The 19,438-nt window shown below is 43.2% G+C and overlaps 1 protein-coding gene across 1 annotated transcript in view; it reads right to left on the bottom strand.

Annotated features, from left to right (window-relative positions):
• Positions 1-17,961, bottom strand: part of CYYR1 (cysteine and tyrosine rich 1) — a 139,311-nt gene extending 121,350 nt beyond the window's left edge. The window contains exon 1 of the mRNA XM_089659552.1: positions 17,652-17,961. Within this exon, the coding sequence (XP_089515678.1) occupies positions 17,652-17,712 (61 nt within the window). The 5' untranslated portion in view covers positions 17,713-17,961. The remainder of the gene's footprint in view (positions 1-17,651) is intronic.
• Positions 17,962-19,438: the final 1,477 nt, after the last annotated feature.

Below are 19,438 nucleotides of genomic sequence, written 5' to 3'. Positions count from 1 at the left end.
GTAGGTAAATCAGGACAGTCAGAGTCAGTAGTAGTAGGGACATCAGGAAAGTCAGAGTCAGTAGGTAGAGAGTAGACCAGGACAGTCAAAGTCAGTAGGCAGGTCAGAAAAAGCAGAATCAGCAAATAGATGAGGTAGGTGTGTAGGTCATAAAAAGTAGAGTCAGTAGGTAGGTCAGGACAGTAAGAGTCAGTAAGTAGTAGGTACATCAAGAAAGTCAGAGTCAGTAGGTAGACCAAGGAAATCAGAGTCAGTAGGTAATAAGTGGATCTGGAAAGTCAGAGTCAGTAGATGGTAGGTAGACCAGGAAAGTCAGAGTCAGTAGGAAGTAGATCAGGAAAGCCAGAGTCAGTAGGTAAGTCAGAAAAAGCAGAGTCAGTAGGTACATCAGGAAAGTCAGTAGGAAGTAGAGCAGGAAAGTCAGAGTTAGTAGGTAGGTCAGAAAAAGCAGGGTCAATTGGTACATCAGGAAAAGTCAGAGTCAGTAGGTAGTAAGTAGATCTGGAAAGTCAGAGTCACTAGATAGTAGGTAGATCAGGACAGTCAGAGTCAGTAGGTGATAGGTAGATCAGGACAGTCAGAGTCAGTAGGTAATAGGTAGACCAGGAAAGTCAAAGTCATTAGGAAGTAGATCAGAAAAGTTAGAGTCACTAGGTAGGTCAGAAAAAACAGAGTCAGTAGATAAAAGGTAGACCGGGAAAGTCAGAGCCAGTTGGAAGACGATAAAGAAAGTCAGAGTCAGTAGGAAGTAGATAGATCAGGAAAGTCACAGTCAGTAGGTATTAGGTACATCAGGAATGGCAGAGATCATAATTCACTTCCCCGTGTCACATATTGGGTTGTTGACTATATCATTCCTATCAGAAAAGATCGATCAGCATGGTCCCCCAGATTTCAGTTGATCCCCCTCACTGCTTGACCTCCCAAGCTTTCCCCTGCTGACCCCATTTACCAATCCTGGCCTACTGACCCTCTGTACTCTGCCCTGCTTCTTCCTGTACACTGCCCAGCAGACACCCTGTACACTGCTCTGCTGACCCCCTGTACACCACCCTGACCCCCTGTACACTGCTGTGCTGACTCCCTGTACACTTCCATACGGACGCCCTGTACACTGCCCTGCTAACCCCCTGTACACCACTCTGACCCCCTGTACACTGGCCTGCTGACTCCCTCTACACTGCCCTACGGACCCCCTGTACACTGCCCTGCTGACCCCCTGTACACTGCCCTGACCCCCTGTACACTGGCCTGCTGACTCCCTGTACACTGCCCTACGGACCCCCCTGTACACTGCCCTGCTGACCCTCTGTACACCACCCTGACCCCCTGTACACTGGCCTGCAGACTCCCTGTACACTGCCCTACGGACCCCCTGTACACTGCCATGCTGACCCTATGTATACTGCACTTTGGACCCTTGTAAATTGCCCTACTGTCTTCTGTAAACCGCCCTGCTGGCCCCCTGTACACCAGCCTACTGACCCCTGTACACTGCCCTGCTGACCTCCCATCCTTTGCCCCCCTGACATTTATTACTGCACCCCCACATTAGACAGGCTAGATCTGGTTCTGTTGATCAGAAAAGAAATTGTTCATTTATGTTTATGGCCACTACAAGAACTCATGCCCATGGCTGGTTAGCAGCTTTCTGGTTCTCGAGGAGCCGCCATACTATAGCAGCCAATACAAGTGAATGGCTGTATGCAGCAGTGCTCGGATAGCTGTTAATGGCTCCTGTAATGATGTTTACCCACACATTTACGTACAGCACTTCTCCTTGAATTTCTTCTCCTACTTTCACATGATGCTTTAAAGTTGAGAAAGGAGAAATCAGTAAAATGTGTTGACTCTTCCCTCTAAAGGCTTCCAGAGAATAAAATACATTCTATATGAAAGGCGCTGGAACACAACAAATTGTGTTTAAATGCTTCTAGTGTTAGCAGATGAATGGAGGATCTTCTAGCAGAGAAGTCTGCCCCTAGGCTTGTATACTTTTCATGATGGGGTCATCGCAATAAAATAGAAATAACTTTCCCACAGCTAGATAGTGATGCATTTTCTAAAATGTTTAGTACTATAAAAAATACTTTTATTTTCAATCCTGTTTAGAAAAACAATTTTTATTCCAAACATCTTTTAGCACCATTAATCAGAGTCATCAATTATCACCCAAAACGAGGAATGCAGCCAATCAGTCACATGAAACAAACTAGAACTCTGATTAGTCAATATGGGTAACAATTACGTTTTTTTTTTCTTTGTAAGTGTTCTTGCATGGCAAGGCCACTTACTGTTATCTCACATATATATTCTTATTATTATAGCCAAATTTACCACCCTAACTCCTCCCACAGTTTTTACACTACATAGACAGTAATACCGAAACGTGCGGATTGTTCCCGATTGGTGTGCTATTACTATGTGGAATGTTTCGCCGAATGGTTCACGAAATATTGGTGTTTTTGTGGTGAAATTGGTCCTATAGGAATGAATGGCGGAATGTTCAAAACTAGAGTGGGAGCTGACAAAAGCTAGAGTGTGAGCTGAAAAATCAGGACATGATTTCTAAACTGCCATCACTCCCTCATTTTCAAGCCCACCTACACAAATCTTATATCAAAACGTTCAGCTATCCCTGCTGCCACTAACAATGTCCACAACTAAGCCATAGTCCTGATAGTTTTCACAATATGACCAGTTTGCAACTCACGCCGCCCATTGACATTCATTGAAACTCCACTCTAGCCACCTCAAATTTGAAGGGCAATTTCTAAACTGCGACTGTGCCTTCATTTTTAATATTTCAGAGACATACTATGCATCAAAATGTAGGTCTGGGTCTTGTGATTCTCACAATATAAAGCTCTTCGCCATAGGATTTATAGTTTTTAAAACTACGACCATTTGAAGACACTAGTGAAGTGAGCAATTTAGAGCAGTTTGTTTTTAACCGCTCTTCTCGGCCCTATTTGAAATCTAATTTTGAATTCGTGACAGTTTGGCCGGCTTCTGGTTAAAGGTTTGGAAATAAGTTTTCTACAGTAGAGAGTATTTGAGGTGATAATGCTGCTAATGTTTTTATAAATGTATGTTTTAATGTAACTGTGAAGCACTTTGGGCAACAACATTGCAATTAAATGTGCTATATAAATAACTAAAAGTTGAAATGCATTTCTCACTCTATCAAGCTTGCCATGTGCACTTTTTACATTTGATCAATCAATCGGTTAGTGTAATGTTTACTATCTTTACTCACTCCAAACACTCCACACAGTTACTCTGCCCACTCCATAAAGTTACTTTGCCCAGTCCAACCTTTTCACAGTTACTCCAGCCACTCCAACCACACAACAGTTACTCCACCCACTCCACCCAGTTACTCCGCCCACTCTACCCAGTTACTCCGCTTTTCTGGTTTCTTTTATTTTCTTCTCCTGTTTTCATGAATTACCAATATTATTTAGAAATCCAGGATGTCACATAAAAAGGTTTTAAACCAAAAACTGATAGTTACCAATCCTTAGATGTGGTGGCAGCATTGATTTGTTTTAGGCTTTTTTTCCTTTCTGTCCACCTGGTAATCGGGACAGTAAAGGCAGCCATACTGTACATGGATCAAAATTTGGCCATGGAATTTCGATCCATTTATGGGATAGGAGTTGTACAAAGGTCAATCTACTGATCAACTTTTGTACAACCACCCTGTTGAACTTTCTCTACGCGATTAGTGCTGCAGGCTATAGCCTATTGTTGGTATTCACTACAGATGCACTTTCAAAACATTAGCTAATTTCTGGCAGCAACAACTATGACAGACTTGTGAAAGTCATACTACAGTGAAACACAACCTGCTACTGAAGAAGTGAACCAGCTCTGTGAAACGCGTAGACCTGTAGTGCGTTACATGCCTGTTCTGGGCAGTTATGATGGTGAAAGGTACATGTAATACAGTATATGATCCTTTGGAGACTGTCATATATTTTGTTTTTATGGAGAAATTATTTGTATTCTGCAAAAGTATTGAATGGTTGATAATAATAAAATTTGCTTTATTTTGTAACTCTAATCCAGTCTTTCTCAAGCTTTTTACCCCTGAGGAATCCTTGGTATAATTTGCAGTTATCAAAGAGCCCTTGTTAAAACCAATTGATTGGTGGCCAGTGGGAAGAATGCCCCTTACGGTGATGACCAGAATGTTTGTAAACCATTACATATACCCAATGAAGTGACTGGCCTCAGGTGATACACAGAGATGAAACAAATCCTCCTACATAAGTTGTACCTGTTTATCTGCAGCCAGCTGTCACCTACATCCATTCAAACGCAGAATTTACACAGGGTTTCTCAGCCCTGAAAAGCAGGGGGTGGGGAGCAGAAGCTACATCAGTGAGGAGAGTTCTGAAAGCTGATTGGAAGGAGGGAACACACCCCCTTCACACAGCACACAGGAAAAGAGCTGAAACTGTCAATCAGCTGCTGATCCCTCCCCATCACCATTTTTCTTTTGGCGTCAGGAGAACGTATAATCTGCAAACTCAGTTAATCATTCACAAAGCACTGGAGACATTGGACTGGTATGACAGCCAGGCAACTAGCATTTTCAGAAGTTGGCCAGCAACTGTAATGCAAAAAGGTCAATGCCATTATAGAAGTACAGGTTCCATGAATGCTTTGTCATCAGGACAATTCAGTACATAGCTATAGATAATTCTGCAACACTGTTTACATTTTCACAAATGGTTAACCTCGTCCTGACCATGTAACATATGAATGAGTCTTAATGCCCAGCTGACACGCATGCATGCCTACGATGGTCTAAGGCTGAGAGTTCGCTCACTGCACACTTCCAGCACACTGACCGAGGTGTCACCGACAGCTCTTGTACTTGGGCTCGCTGGCTCCAGATCACTAAGAGCCAATCACAGTGGTCACATGATGGGGAAGCTGTGCCGCCTCCCTGCATTAAAGTCCATGTAAAGGGTTTTGTGAAGGGGTTAACACTATCGCAAGTTCTAGGGATGCTATTCTATACTATTCTATCTAGTCTGTGCCATTGAATCTTTGTCTTTATGCTGAATCTTTGGAACAAAATGTGCCAGACTTGTCTTTTGGGGGCCATGGGCCCATTATAATAATTGTAAATAGTGCAATTCTGTGCAATGCTGTGCAGTTTATAATGATCCGCATTATGTCCAATCCCAGTCTGAATGCCTGCACAGACATTACAATCTGATTGTACAACCTTCTTTAGATCTACCAACATGTATTGCAATGGTCTGCCTGATTGGATACAGATTGATCGGATAAATCAGGTATCTTCTCATGCTGCATGCAGTAGTTTTGCCAAAGTGGAAGTCAAGCTTTTCCTAACTAAGTTTCAGTCCTCATTCACAACGGACATTTTGATAATGCTGGTAATGTTAGCTGTGTATAGTCACATTAAAAACGTGAGGTTTTTCAGCTTTTTTTAGCGATTAGCTGCGTTTTTCCACATTTGCAGTTTTTAGTATTTTTTACCCCCCAAAAGGTAAAAAAATACAAAAACACTAAAATGCCAGTTACCACGTTTTTCCGCGTTTTTCAGTTGATTACAGCCTATGTGTGCATGGACACATAGGATAACATGCTCGGGAATTTATTGACTGTAGAAACATCAAACGCCAAAAACAGCCGCTGTAAAAACGTCACGTGTGCATGAGGGCTTATTGTCAAAGCTTAATTGAACAAGCTGAAACTAGCTTTTTTTAGTGTTTTTGCATTAGCGTTTAGTGCTGTTTTGCCGCATTTAGTGGTGTTTTCCCACGTTTGTGGTTTTTAGCATTTTTTCTTACAAAAAAAGTTTTTTGGTCTAAAAAAAAGGTCCATCTAGAAATCCACTAGTCCTGTTTTTTTTTTTCAGCCAAAAAATGTCCCAGCCAAAAAACGTTGATTACAGTCTATGTGTGCATGGACACATAGGTAAACATGCTGGGTGGTTTACTAGCTGTAGAAAAAAACATCAAAAGCCAAAAACAGCCGCTGTAAAAACATCAAGTGTGCATTAGGACTCAGTTCTCATGCACACTGGACATTTTTAAAGCTGCTGTTTTTGGCTTTTTGTGTTTTTTTCTACAGCTAGTAAACTCCCCAGCATGTTATCCTATGTATCTATGCACACATAGGCTTTAATCAGCATTTTTTGGCAAGGGCGTTTTTTGGCTGGGAAAAAAACCCCCAGAAGTAGTGGGTTTCTAGAGGAGTGTTATATAACGCTGAAAAACGTGGTAAAATGCGGTAAAACGCAGCAAACAGGCATTTTTGGACTTTTTTTTTAGAGGAGTTTTTTAGCTGTAAAACGCTGTAACCCGGCAAAACGCGGTAAAACGTGGAAAACCAGCATATTTGGATGTGTTTTTGAGCAAAAATTTTTTGTGAAAAAAATGCTAAAAAACGCAAATGCGGAAAACACGGCAAAACATGGCTAAACGCTAAAAAACGCTGAAAAACTTGCGTTTTTAACGTGACTTTACACAGCTGACACCACCAACGTTATTAAAACGCCCAGTGTGCATGGAGCCTTAGAGCTGATTCACACATGTGTGATGCGGATTGAAGCTCAGGTTTTACAGCTAATTGACCGGTTCACTGGTTCACGTCATGTTTACATCAGGTTCAGGACATGATTAGCTCTCAGGATTATCCTGTTTACACATATGCAGTTTATAAAAGGTTCCCATAGAAGTCAATCGCCTGTAATCCTCACCTGAACCTGAAGGCACTGCTCAGAAATTGTACATGACTCTTTTTCAAACCGCACTGAATCTGCACCGCCAGTGCACCGGATATATGTGAACAGGCACCATAGGAAGCAATGTTTTTTCACATCATGAGGATCTGCATTCAACCGCATCCAATCTGCATATACGTGAACCAGCACTAAACCTGCTCCCACACCCCTTCCTATTCTAACTACCCTGAGAAAGGAAAATTCTTATAGTTACCTATTCTGAGGGCGCTCTGGTCTGGTATTGTAATCTCCCCAGCAGCCAGCTTCAGGGGAGAGGAGAGGTCGCCAACAATGGCTGAAATGCCTGGTCAGTGACATCACCCATAGGCTTAATATGGGGCATCCGTTGTTGGGGTTCCCTCCTCTCCCCTGAAGCCATTGCTTGGAGACGATTATGTAACCAGACTGGAACACCCTGAGAGTAGGTAGGTATATACATCTTCCCTTCACAGAGTAGTTAGAATAGGAGTTAGAATGGGGGTGGGAGCAGGTTTAAAATGGTAATAAACCCAAAACCAAAAATGTAATATATTGCAGCTTACCAATCATTAGATATAGTGGCTGCATTCGTTTTCTTTTTTCAGGCTTTTCCCCCTCTGTTTTCACCTTGTGATCTGGTCAGTAACATACCTCCTGTATTAGACTCTGGATGAAGGAGCACAGGAGGCACCTTTGGACAGCAGCATTGTTAGTCCAGGGGGAAGGGATAAAGGTTGCACATAAATAAATAAAAGCTGATCATTGTAAGCACCCCGTCAGTGTTAAATAGTTTGTCTCATCTCTGTAACTGGTACATTCTGCTGGAGAGCTTCTTTTGAAAAACAAAAAACTTACTGGCTGGATGACCAGATGAAAATACAAGAAAGAAAACCTACATAAGGAAACTAGTGCATCCATCACATCTAAGATTTGGAAAGCTGCAATACAACAAATGCTTGCTTTAGGGATTAATACTGCTTTACGCAAATTTAGCAAAAAACCTGGATTTTAAATCTACAATTTGATTGTACAGAGATTGCTTTCTCAGACTGTAATGTGTATAGTGAGTATACATTTGTTTAATGAACAAACAAAAGAAGTGTTTTTAGAAGACAGACAAAACTGATAAATTGTTTATAAAAATGCACATAGATGCTTGTAGTATGAATGTAAAAATTGTATGTCGATCCTTGCATACAGGTGTTAGTAAACCCCTAGGCAATTTTAGAGTTTGATATACACGTTGGCCCTCCTTTACATTTTTAATACATTAAAAAAAGGAAAAAAACAAGAATAGTATGACAGGATGATGTACCGCAAGCATGAAATGATTTAAAGACCATGTTCCTCTAAATAATTGTAAAGCCTGATTTATTGCTTAGACATTTTCTTGAAAAGGAGTTTAGTATACCGCAACTTGTCCAACTGAACCATTTAAAGGCATGCTCCACTCTTTTATTTCAGTTTTATGTGGTCGCTGTCATATTGGGTCACATGCTGGTTCCATATATCTTGTGTGGTAAGGTATCCGCACCAGAATTCTTAGCTTGGCCCAAGTGCCACATACAGCTAAATCAAAACCATATTGTCCTCTACATGTTACTTAGAACATCTGTAAACCCAATTAATAAAATCATATAAGCTTTAACACTTCTGTAAAACTTCAAAAGTCATATTTAAACCTTTTATTGCCCATCTTAGATGTCCCTCATTGGCATTTTTCTTTTAGTGGAGATTGGTGATACAGAGGTACACGCTGGACCTGGTCATCACACCACAGCTGGTGTCTTGAGGACCTATGAGAAATCTGTTGATGGACAGCCAATGGGGAATTAGCTCAAACTAGGGTTGCAATGATACTGATACTGGTATCGGTGCCAATACCGAGTACTTGCACGAGTACTTGTGCTCAAACATCAGTGGAGCCTGTATTGCTGCTCAGCATCTGCTGTCAAGTTGTTCCTGCATGTGGACAGTACAGTACTAGTTCTACCATAACTTGTGAAGTCACTGTTTTCTCTGGGTCAACCCCAGTTTTCTACTGTATTGAGCGCCGTTAAAGGGGGAGTGGTGTTGCCCCTGAAACACGTTTTTTTTACCATGTTTAAAACTATTTTGTACTCTTTCACCCAGTTTTGGTCGGTTGTCTACTGTTGGGTGGCAAACAAGGGAAGCCTTAAAGTGTAGGAGTTGCTTCGCCATTGCTATTGAGCTTGTTTGAAATTTTCCTTTATGTAATTACGCATTTGAGTTTAGGAGTTCCCTCTTTGAGTATATTTTTCTGAAGCCAATGGTCCATGTCATCAGCGATGTGGACACCCAAAGAAGGATCTTCCCACTATTTAGCCAGGAACAGGGAAGGGATGTGGGCTGTTTACATTGGGATGTTTCGATAATAATTTGCTGCAGTGATTAGCTAGAGAGGGATTGTGGATGTTGTTTGTCGGGGAGTAGGAAGCCTGCTTTAAATCTGCAGCTGTAATAAAAAAAATACGTATTGATTGTGCTATTAAAGTGATATTAAATGCAATTTAAAAAAAATTACAAACATATCATACTTAACTGCTTTGTGCAGTGGTTCTGCTCAGAGCAGCCCTGATCCTCCTCTTCTGGGGTCCCCTGTTGGAACTCCTGGCCTCTCCCTCCTGCCGAGTGCCCCCAGAGCAAGCAGCTTGATATGGGGGCACTCAAGTAGGCTTACTGCTGAGCCACTGCTCTGCGTTTCCATTCACACACAGAGCCAAGTCTCGGCCCCACCCCATCTCTCCTCATTGGCTCACTGGCTGTAATTGACAGCAGTGGAAGCCAATGGATCTGCTGCTGTCTCAGCTAATTAGGAGAGTTCCCAGAGAGCCAAGACTCTCATGCACATCCCTGGATTGTGATGGGGCTTAGGTAAGTATGGGGGGGGGGGGGCTGCTGTACACAGGTTTTTACCTGGAGCCTTTTCAACCACTTTAATGTCCTTGTTCTGGCACTTCTTGTGATAGGGTGACAACGCTCTGTTCCTGTCTCCCAACTCTGCTCCTGCATTGCCACCCTGTCACATTGGCTTTTGATAGAGACAAGAAGTGACCATTTCAACACATTACACAAGCATGGTCCATTGTTGGTACAATCAGGAAGCCTACCCTTAAAAATGCCAATATTACAGTACCCATAGTATCCACATCTTTATATTCAGGGGCTTGGTCTGTCCTGTTTGCATGCAGCATATCACACACGCACCGGATAGTGGCCTTTTGGCTATGACAGGTGTGCGTTAAAGGCGTGCATGCGTCCCTTCCACTACGCATGTACATAGGCTTAGGAGGGTATTTAAACACTCTTAAGGACATCGATGCTATGACTTCTTCACAGCTTTCTTGATTTTGCAACAATGCTAATTCCTACCTTGCTTTTTACCGGCCCAGATTGCTTGACTCCTCCGTTGTCTTCTGCCCTCTGTTGTCATTCCTGATGCTCTTGCCTGTTACCTGCCTGCCTGGACACCGACTACTCTCACCTGCCACATACCTTGACCACTGCCTGTACACTGACTACTTTTGCCTGCCACCTACCTCAATCCCTGAATGAACACTTACTGCTCTTGCCTGCTGCCCGCCTTGACCTCTGAACAGTGACTACTCTCACCTGCTGCCTTCCTTAACCTTTGCCTAGACACTGACTACTTTTGCCTGCCTCAACCTCTGCCTGAATACTAATTACTCTTGCCCGCTTTGACCTTTGCCTGAACACTGAACACTCTCGCTTGAAGCCTGTTTCAACCCCTGCCTGTACACTGACTAATCCCTTCTGCTGCCTGCCTCGACCTTCATCTGAACCCATAGTAGTTGTAGTGCTGTTATCCTACCTCCACATCGTAGCCACCCTGTTCCTGAAAACTATTTGGTGGGGTGACTCTGAGGGCAGCAAAGTAGCCTGGGCCACTACGGTCACCAGCCCCTTCAGCCCTTGCTGGGTGCTCTGGTAAAGACCAAGGTGCCATTTAGACTCTGTGCCTAGGGTGATCACTCATCAACTTCCAGGAGAAAACGCATAACATCCATGCAGCCATCAATGGAATGCATGTACGAAAGAAGTGACTACAAGGAGTCTACAGGAGATCAGCAGCACTGAGATGTAAGAATGTTTAAAAAAAGGTAAAAAAAAATGTTCTATTTTTTTAAAAATACTATTGTTTATGATACACAATGCTTTAGCAAACTAAAAATTCTGTTAGCATTTACTACTTTAATGCTTTTCTTGGATGATGGGTGGTATCAAAATTTTTATAAGAGGTCCTGTGGTATAGAGTTAAATCCTTGTTTTTGATTAGACTTTTCAGTCCTGTTATTATCAGTCGGGTGTCATAAAGTCATAGAACACATGGAAAGATGTTCAGCAAACAAGGTGTGTGGTGGGAAAGGTTTGGGATAACAGTTGGCCAGTATTGCTGTTTTCCAGTGTTTACCAGAGAGCTTACACGGAACCTGACTGCCCTGCACACAATCTCAGAGTACACCTTGTCCTGCTTGTTGTTACAGCTGTCCACTAATAAACACAGCATTTGTGCCATACGGCTGACTTCTATTAGAACGATATCCAAAGGAATTCTAAATCAGAGTGGGACTATGTATGGGTGGCCACACACAGAATTATGAGGAGACATCTGCCAGGCTTCTTCTTGTCCAGACCAGAAGGTCAATGTGGTAGACACACAGTGAAACTTTTTTTACTCTTTGTTTAATGAACAGGGAACAATTGCTACGTTTGAAGAGATTTTGCAACAAGTTAGACCAGGGTTGTCATCTTACTAGGTATAGGGGACTTCAAATGCAGCCCTTGAAATAACCAAAGGGTGATCAGTAAATGTAGTTTTAGAGAAGACTATCAGGCTTATTTGAGAAAAGGACTGTGTAGGATTGGTTGTAGACCGTAGACATGACATTGAGAGACTAGGGACCTTACATGAGGCTAGTGCAGATCACTGTGACTACTCCTTTACAAATGAATGCTCCCAACCCCTGCTGGAGTCTGAAGGCCACACAGCAAATGCCAAAGAGCCAAATGTGATCCTTGGGCCACAGTTTGGGCACCAGGTTGTAAGACAATCTTTTTGCACAATTGCTGCACCTCTAAATGTTCTGGCTGTTGCCAGTGATGCTCAAAATGCAGACCTTGCTTGCTTTTATCAAGCCACTCTATGAAATAGCCAATGGCCACTCTGTGAACAAGTGGTTTTGGAATGTTTTTCATGCTAGTTTGTCAGGCATTTTCAGGCTTGAGCATTTTTGTTTAAGCCAACAGAAAGCTAATTACTAGGACATAGCTCCCAACTGTCCCTTATTTCGAGGGACTGTCCCTCATTGTGAGCAAAGTCTCTTTGTCCCTCATTCCTCCTCATTTTGGTCTGATCTATATAGTTGTATATAAAATGCACTACTTACTATCAAAAAGTGTTTCACAGTGCTAAAGCTTTCATCCAGTTTCTAAATTGTTGCATGTGTAATCTTCAAAAGACAATATAAAGGAATAGCCGTGGTAAAAGTACACTTGGCGGTGTAACTCAACATTTTTTTTATTACAATTCTCCTTTTACTTTTGCTAGTAGGTGTCCCTCATTACCATCTCAGAAAGTTGGGAGGTATGCTAGGATAAGGAGCAGCGAGAAATCAACTGAAAAACGTATGTTTTTGGGTGTTTTTCAAATGCTTCCATTAAAGTCTATAGGGACCAAAAATGTGTGACCCTGCCCCCAAAAAGCTTATATACTCTTTCAAAACTTAAGCAACACAACACTCAGGTGTGAACGTGTGTTAGATGGGTGCAGCGTGGTGCGGTGGCAGGAAACACAAAGAGGCCCGAATTGCAGTAACCAAACTGCAAACGGTACAACCACCAAGTGGGGGAGCCCACCCTACCAGGAACTTACAGTCAATTCAGTGGAGAGTCATCAGTAGTAGGCCTGAGCTGCAGACAGCATATGCCAAGGAGGGTGGAGTGGGGCAACCCAAAAGCGAGCTTCCCGAGTTGCAGACATAGGACCTGAGCTGTCCCTACCTTGGAACCTGTCCCTACTGCTAGTGCTCTCCCTGACAGACAGGTATGCTCTCCCTATACTAGCCACTTTGCAAATGCGTGCCAAGGACTTAAAAAGACTCTTTGTGACCCAAGATGGTCGCCAGCGTCACCTGGATGCAGCATTACCAACCAGAACACTGCTCTAGAGAACCAAGGGAATCATAGGTAAACCTAGTTTCTCTTGACTTCCCCCTTAAAACGGAGTTCCACCCGAAAGGGGAAGTTCCGTTTTAAAGATTGGTCCCCCACTCCCCATTAAAGATTGGCACCTGTGGGGACTATGGGGAGCGGGGGGGCGGACGGGTACCCGCATTTGACAGGTTCCCCCTGCCACTTCTGCTGCGATCGCCTAGGCGATCGGAAGCAGAAGTTGTCCTCCTACCCTCCCTCCCCAAGTCTTGTGGTATACGTGACAGGTCCCAGAAGACAATGGGGCCATTCAGGAAGCGCAGCACTACTCGCTCGTGCTCAGTGGGCACCTGGCTGTGAAGCCACAACCTGTCACAGCTAGGTGCCTACACTGAAGATGCTGGCCTCCTGGAATACAGGACGGCCTGTGAAACGGGCTGCATCGGGGGCAATGCGGGATCGTGGGACAGGTAAGTGGCTGTTTTTTAAAAGTCAGCAGCTACAGTTTTTGTAGCTGCTGACTTTTTTTTTTTTACAGAGTGAGTTGAACTCTGCTTTAAGCTGTACTGCTGCTCCTGACAAGAGCTGCCTACAGTGGAGAAACAAGACTACACCTGCCTACACGTGCACCATAGGTTACAATATAATTGTCATGTCGAACATTGATGTGCTTCTAGAAAAGCACTTTAAATCACTTAGCTGTGAACCAGAACTAACAACCCACCCTTTCCTTACTAGCAGTCCACTCCAACATGGTTATGTGCAATATGTAATTGGAGCTACATATCTAACTTGTTGGGTGATATCTTGTAAATCTGTATAATCAACAAGAAAACCTCACCCCTTTTTGCCAAGCTCCACTCCTTTTATTGCACTATCACATCTGGTGCAAAAGAACTACTTGCAAGTACCTACCTTTGGCGGAGAGTTGTTCCTGCAGAGAGGAATATCAGCCACATACTGTCCAAAGTGAACCTGCAGACACTTGGTCTGTGTACAGTATTTTGTGCACAGGACGTTTGGCCATCTCTCCGAGACGCCTTTCCTCCTGGCAGCAGCATTTTGGCAGAATAAGTTAATATTTTGGCCAATGAAATGAATAAATGCCAAAACACTTGACGAGTGACGCACCTGAACGCATCTAAACATGGCAAAATGCGTTTGAAAAATGTGGCTTTAGGTGCATTTGAAAAGGAAAAAGGTGATTAGGTGAGTTGCAGTATGCATTACAGTGCCTTGAAAAAGTATTCATACCCCTTGAAATTTTCCACATTTTGTCATGTTACAGCCAAAAATGTAAATGTATTTTATTGGGATTTTATGTGATAGGCCAACACAAAGTGGCACATAATTGTGAAGTGGAAGGAAAATGATAAATGATTTTCAAAATGTTTTACAAATAAATATGTGAAAAGTGTGGCGTGCATTTGTATTTAGCCCCCCTGAGTCAATACTTTGTAGAACCACATTTCACTGCAATTACAGCTGCAAGTCATTTTGGATATGTCTCTACCAGCTTTGCACACCTAGAGAGGGACATTTTTGCCCATTTTGTGAACAGCAATTTTCAAGTCTTGCCATAGATTCTCAATTGGATTTAGGTCTGGACTTTGACTGAGCCATTCTAACACATGAATATGCTTTGATCTAAACCATTCCACTGTAGCTCTGGCTGGATGTTTTGGGTCGTTGTCCTGATGGAAGGTGAATCTCTGTCTCAGTCTCAAGTCTTTTGCAGACTCTAACAGGTTTTCTTCTAAGATTGCCCTGTATTTAGCTCCATCCATCTCCCCATCAATTCTGACCAGCTTCCCTGTCCCTGCTGAAGAAAAGCATTCCCACAACATGATGCTGTCACCACCATGTTTCACGGTGGGGATGGTGTATTCAGGGCAGGGGCGGACTGACAACGCATGGGGCCCCCAGGCAATAGGGGATCATGGGGCCCCTGTGTCCTTGCCCAAACTCAAAAAAGCCTATGAAAAAGGAATAAGGGGCATCTCATGGGGCCCCCTACTGACCCCGGGCCCTCGGGCAGTGCCCGAGTTTCCAAATGGTCAGTCTGCCCCTGGTTCAGGGTGATGTGCAGTGTTTAGACCAAAAGGTCTTTGGGGTGGGAGGGTCTTGGGTCACAGACTCGTGATTCTTTTATTTATTATCCTTTTTCAAATAAACTAATGAGCCAATGAGTGTGTAAGTCTATTTTCTTCTCTTTGTATAGTTTGTGGTTTGGTAACACCTCGCCTGTCTATGTGCTGACACCTCACTTTTTTCTATATAAGTGTGGGCTCCCCAGACCATATTTTTGTTTTTATGTTATAACCCAGCCTACAGCTCATTGGAGTAAAAAAAAAGTGGAAGTTCTAAAGATGCACAAGCTCATCTGGCCACTGTCTACAGTTGTAATTACTTTGCATGCCATTGCAATAATATTTTTTATGGGTATTGTGGGAACTCGCTTCAACGTGGTAGAGCTTTTAAACGCACACAGCTACTCGCTTATTTTTCAAGGCCTTTTTTAGCCCACTTTTATTTAAATGAAAGTTCAAACAGACGTTTCCCACACAGGGGTATCGATCATCCACAAAACAACGGTTCAGCCTCCTGGCTTATACTCAGCTTGCTGTCTGTCTCCTGCAGACTTCTTCCTAAAATATGGCACTTGCACACCGCTGGCCTCTAGCACACAGCTAGTCTCTAGCAGCCCCTTGCTGCTTTTGGCTTCCACCTCTCCTAGGTGAAGCCCACCTGACTTCCAGGCAGTGACCTCCTGTCTTCCAAGTGGAGCCCTCCTGACGCCTATCTGCCGGGGTGGAGCCCTCCTGACTCCTATCTGCCGGGGTGGAGCCCAGAACTCTGATCCTGACTCTCTGAAAAGGCCTGCACACACATGTGCAATCAGTCTCCTGGCCATTCCCAAAACCTGGTCCCAGGATTGGAGATTTCATCCCTCCCAGATCTCTTTGAAATCTCCAGGCTCCAGATCCCAAAACAGACCTTACAAACAAAGGAGGAAAGTGAAAATCCACTTTCCTCTGTATCAAACACTTAGCCTGGAGCCCCTCAACCTGCCTTGTTGAGAATCCTGGGTGACAGATTGCCACACTGTCACAGTATTTATATAACTCTGGCAATTTACATACATGTCAGTTCCTGTCCTTACAATCTAAGGCCCTTATATCAGATATAGTAGAGCCAATTAACCCATCAGTACATTTTTGGAGTGTTGGAGGAAACTGGAGTAAACACACACAAGCACAGGGCGAACATGAAAACGCCATACAGATAGCATCCAAGGATTCTCACCAAGGATCCCAGTGATGCATTTTTCTACAATCCAGAGGTTTTCCAGCATACTGAAAATCTTTCTGCCAACCATCCCCCTGGTATTGGTCATCTTGTTCCCTGTACTAGGCAACTATATGAAGCTACTATTCAATTGGTCACATTATTTATAAATTTCATATACAGTGCAATACAATAAAAGCATTATATCAAAGAGTTTCAAAGTTCTCAGTAGACCACCAGTGCTTTGCTACTGTCAGAATATGTAGGTTCCATATTCTGCACCTTCTGTAAGTTTATTTTACATTTCTAGGATAGTGTAAAGTAGCCTTTCTCAACTAAGGTTCCTCCAGAGGTTACAGGGGTTCCTTGAACTGTGGCTCATTGACCTCCCTATCTGATGGTGCAAGCATGGTTGTGGGACCTACATAAATTGGCAAGAGGCATGGCCCATTAATATTTTTGGCTGCCTGTTGTGGGGTAATTCTTTTCAATGGACACCAATAGAGGGGACAGTTTTTCTTTGACCCCAGTGAATTGGTTTTAACAGGGGTTCCTTGAGCTGTGACTGACTGACCCCCTTATGATGGTTTCTGGATTCTTCAGGAACCTACATAACTTGGCAGAGAGAGTGACATGACCAAATGATCTTTTTGGGTATCTGTAAGGAAGGCATTCTTCCCACTGGCCACTGGCTAAGTGGCATTTTTCCCTGACCCCCAGAGTATTGGCTTTTGCAGGGGTTCCATTAGCTGTGACTGAGTAGCCCCTTTATGTTGGTGTCTGGATTCTTCTGGGACCTACATGACTTGGCAGAGCCAGTGGCGTGACCCAATGATCTTTTTTGCTGGCTGTAAGGAAGGCATTCTTCCCACTGACCACTAGTGCAGATGCATTTTTTCCCTGGCCAGACCCCCAATGAATTGGCTTTTGCAGTGGTTCCTTGAGCTGTGGCTGATTGACCCCCTTCTGATGGTACCTGGATAGTTCTGGGACCTACACAACGTGACAGAGAACGTTCTATGAACCCCATGATCTTTTTCGGCTGTCTGTAAAGGCAGCATTCTTCCCACTGGCCACCAATGTAAGGGAAACTTTTCCCTAACCCCCAATGAACTGTTTTTTTTTGCAGGGTTCCCTTGAGCTGTTACTGATTTATCCCCACCTGATGGTACCTAGATAGTTCCGGGACCCAAACAACTTGGCAGAGCAAGTTTTATGAACCTAGTGATCTTTGGGGGTGTTCTTCCTACTGGTCACCAATTTAAGAGGCATCTTTCCCACTGACACCCCCCCCTTCCCCCCTGTGAATTGGTTTTAGCAGGGATTTCCCAATAAGTTCTAATTATTTTAACAGTTCCTCTAGGACACAAAGGTTGAGAAAAGCTGCTGTACAGACTGATGTAGTATAATTGTGAGTACTGACCTGTGCTGAGCGCTGATAGCACAAGAGCAATCCACAGACTTGAGCTGCTGCTTGTGTCCATCCAAACTTTGGAGGCAATCGGACCTGTGAGTGTCCCGGAGATATGAGCACAGACTGCAGGTCCAACTTTCTGGATTTAGCCAGCCTCATGGAAGTGTGATGCGTGCTCTTGTCATCAGCAGCTCCTCTCGGCACAATGCTGTGACTCCTCTGTGCCCCCCCACAGATCCTCTTTGTGTGTGTGTGAGAATTCCCTTCTCCTTCCTCTTGTTTCCCAATAGGTCTTCCTGATGCTTCCATTCTCAGATTTCACATCTCTGCATGGTGGGTGGCACTGAACATTTTTTTTTACAGACTGCAGCTCTGTGTGTGTGACACCAGCCTGATTTATCTCTTGTGTAAAGTTCCTTATCCCTCAGACACTGCTTTAAAATTCAAATATTACACTTTGCTTAACCACTTCTGTACTGAAACTTATTTTTTGCTGCTCTCTTTGGGACTAGAACTTTTGTTCTTCTTTATTTCCCGTCATTCTCATGCCTGGTTACCTTTGATGTCAGCCCTGATACACAGTGATTTACATGTTTTTGGTAGACAGGTATGGTTGTTCATTTATGAATTTCAGGTACTTATATAGCGCCATCAATTTACGCAGCGCTTTACATATACATATATACAGTTGTGTTCAAAATAATAGCAGTCAGACATCACTAACTGATCAATCACTGTTTTTGGTAGAAATAATATTTCTACATGGCAAATAATTTACTAGCAGGTGTAGTAGAGTAATAGAAATCCAACAGACCCAACAGTCATGACATGCATGCTGCTGATTCTGTGTAATTGAATCACTAATTGAAAGGGGCATGTTCAAAATAATAGCAGTGTGGAGTTCTATTAGTGAGGTCATTCATTCTTTGAAAAACAGGTGGCAATTATTGCCCTTATTTAAGGAAGGAAGGCAGCAAATGTTGTACATGCTGGTTACAGTGCATTTCTCTCTGAAATTCTGAGGAAAATGGGTCGTTCCAGACATTGTTCAGAAGAACAGCGTACCTTGATTAAAAAGTTGATCGGAGAGGGGAAAACATATAAAGAAGTGCAGAAAATGATAGGCTGCTTAGCAAAAATGATCGCAAATGCTTTAAAATGGCAACCAAAACCTGAAAGACGTGGAAGAAAGCAAAAAACTACCATTCGAATGGATAGAAGAATAGCCAAAATGGCAAGGACTCAGCCAACAATCAGCTCCAGGAAGATCAAAGAATGTATAAAGTTACCTGTGAGTACTGTTACAATTAGAAGACGCCTATGTGAAGCCAAGCTATCTGCAAGAAGCCCCCGCAAAGACCCACTGTTGAAAAAAAGACATGCGCTGAAGAGGTTACAATTTGCCAAAGAGCACATTGACCGGCCTAAAGAGAAATGGCGCAACATTTTGTGGACTGATGAGAGTAAGATTGTTCTTTTTGGGTCTAGTGGCCGGAGACAGTTTGTCAGACGACCCCCAAACACTGAATTCAAGCCACAGTACACTGTGAAGACAGTGAAGCATGGTGGTGCAAGCATCATGATATGGGGATGTTTCTCATACTACGGTGTTGGGCCTATTTATCGCATACCAGGGATCATGGATCAGTTTGAATACATCAGAATACTTGAAGAGTTCATGTTGCCTTATGCTGAAGAGGAAATGCCCTTGAAATGGGTGTTCCAACAAGACAACGACCCCAAAAACACCAGTAAACGTGCAACATCTTGGTTCCAGACCAACAAGATTGACGTTA

This window comes from Staurois parvus, unplaced genomic scaffold (genome assembly GCF_062004578.1).
Source record: "Staurois parvus isolate SC_StPar_1 unplaced genomic scaffold, SC_StPar_1.0 ptg001162l, whole genome shotgun sequence".
NCBI classification, from domain to species: domain Eukaryota; kingdom Metazoa; phylum Chordata; class Amphibia; order Anura; family Ranidae; genus Staurois; species Staurois parvus.
This window is presented reverse-complemented; position numbering and strand designations above follow the sequence as displayed.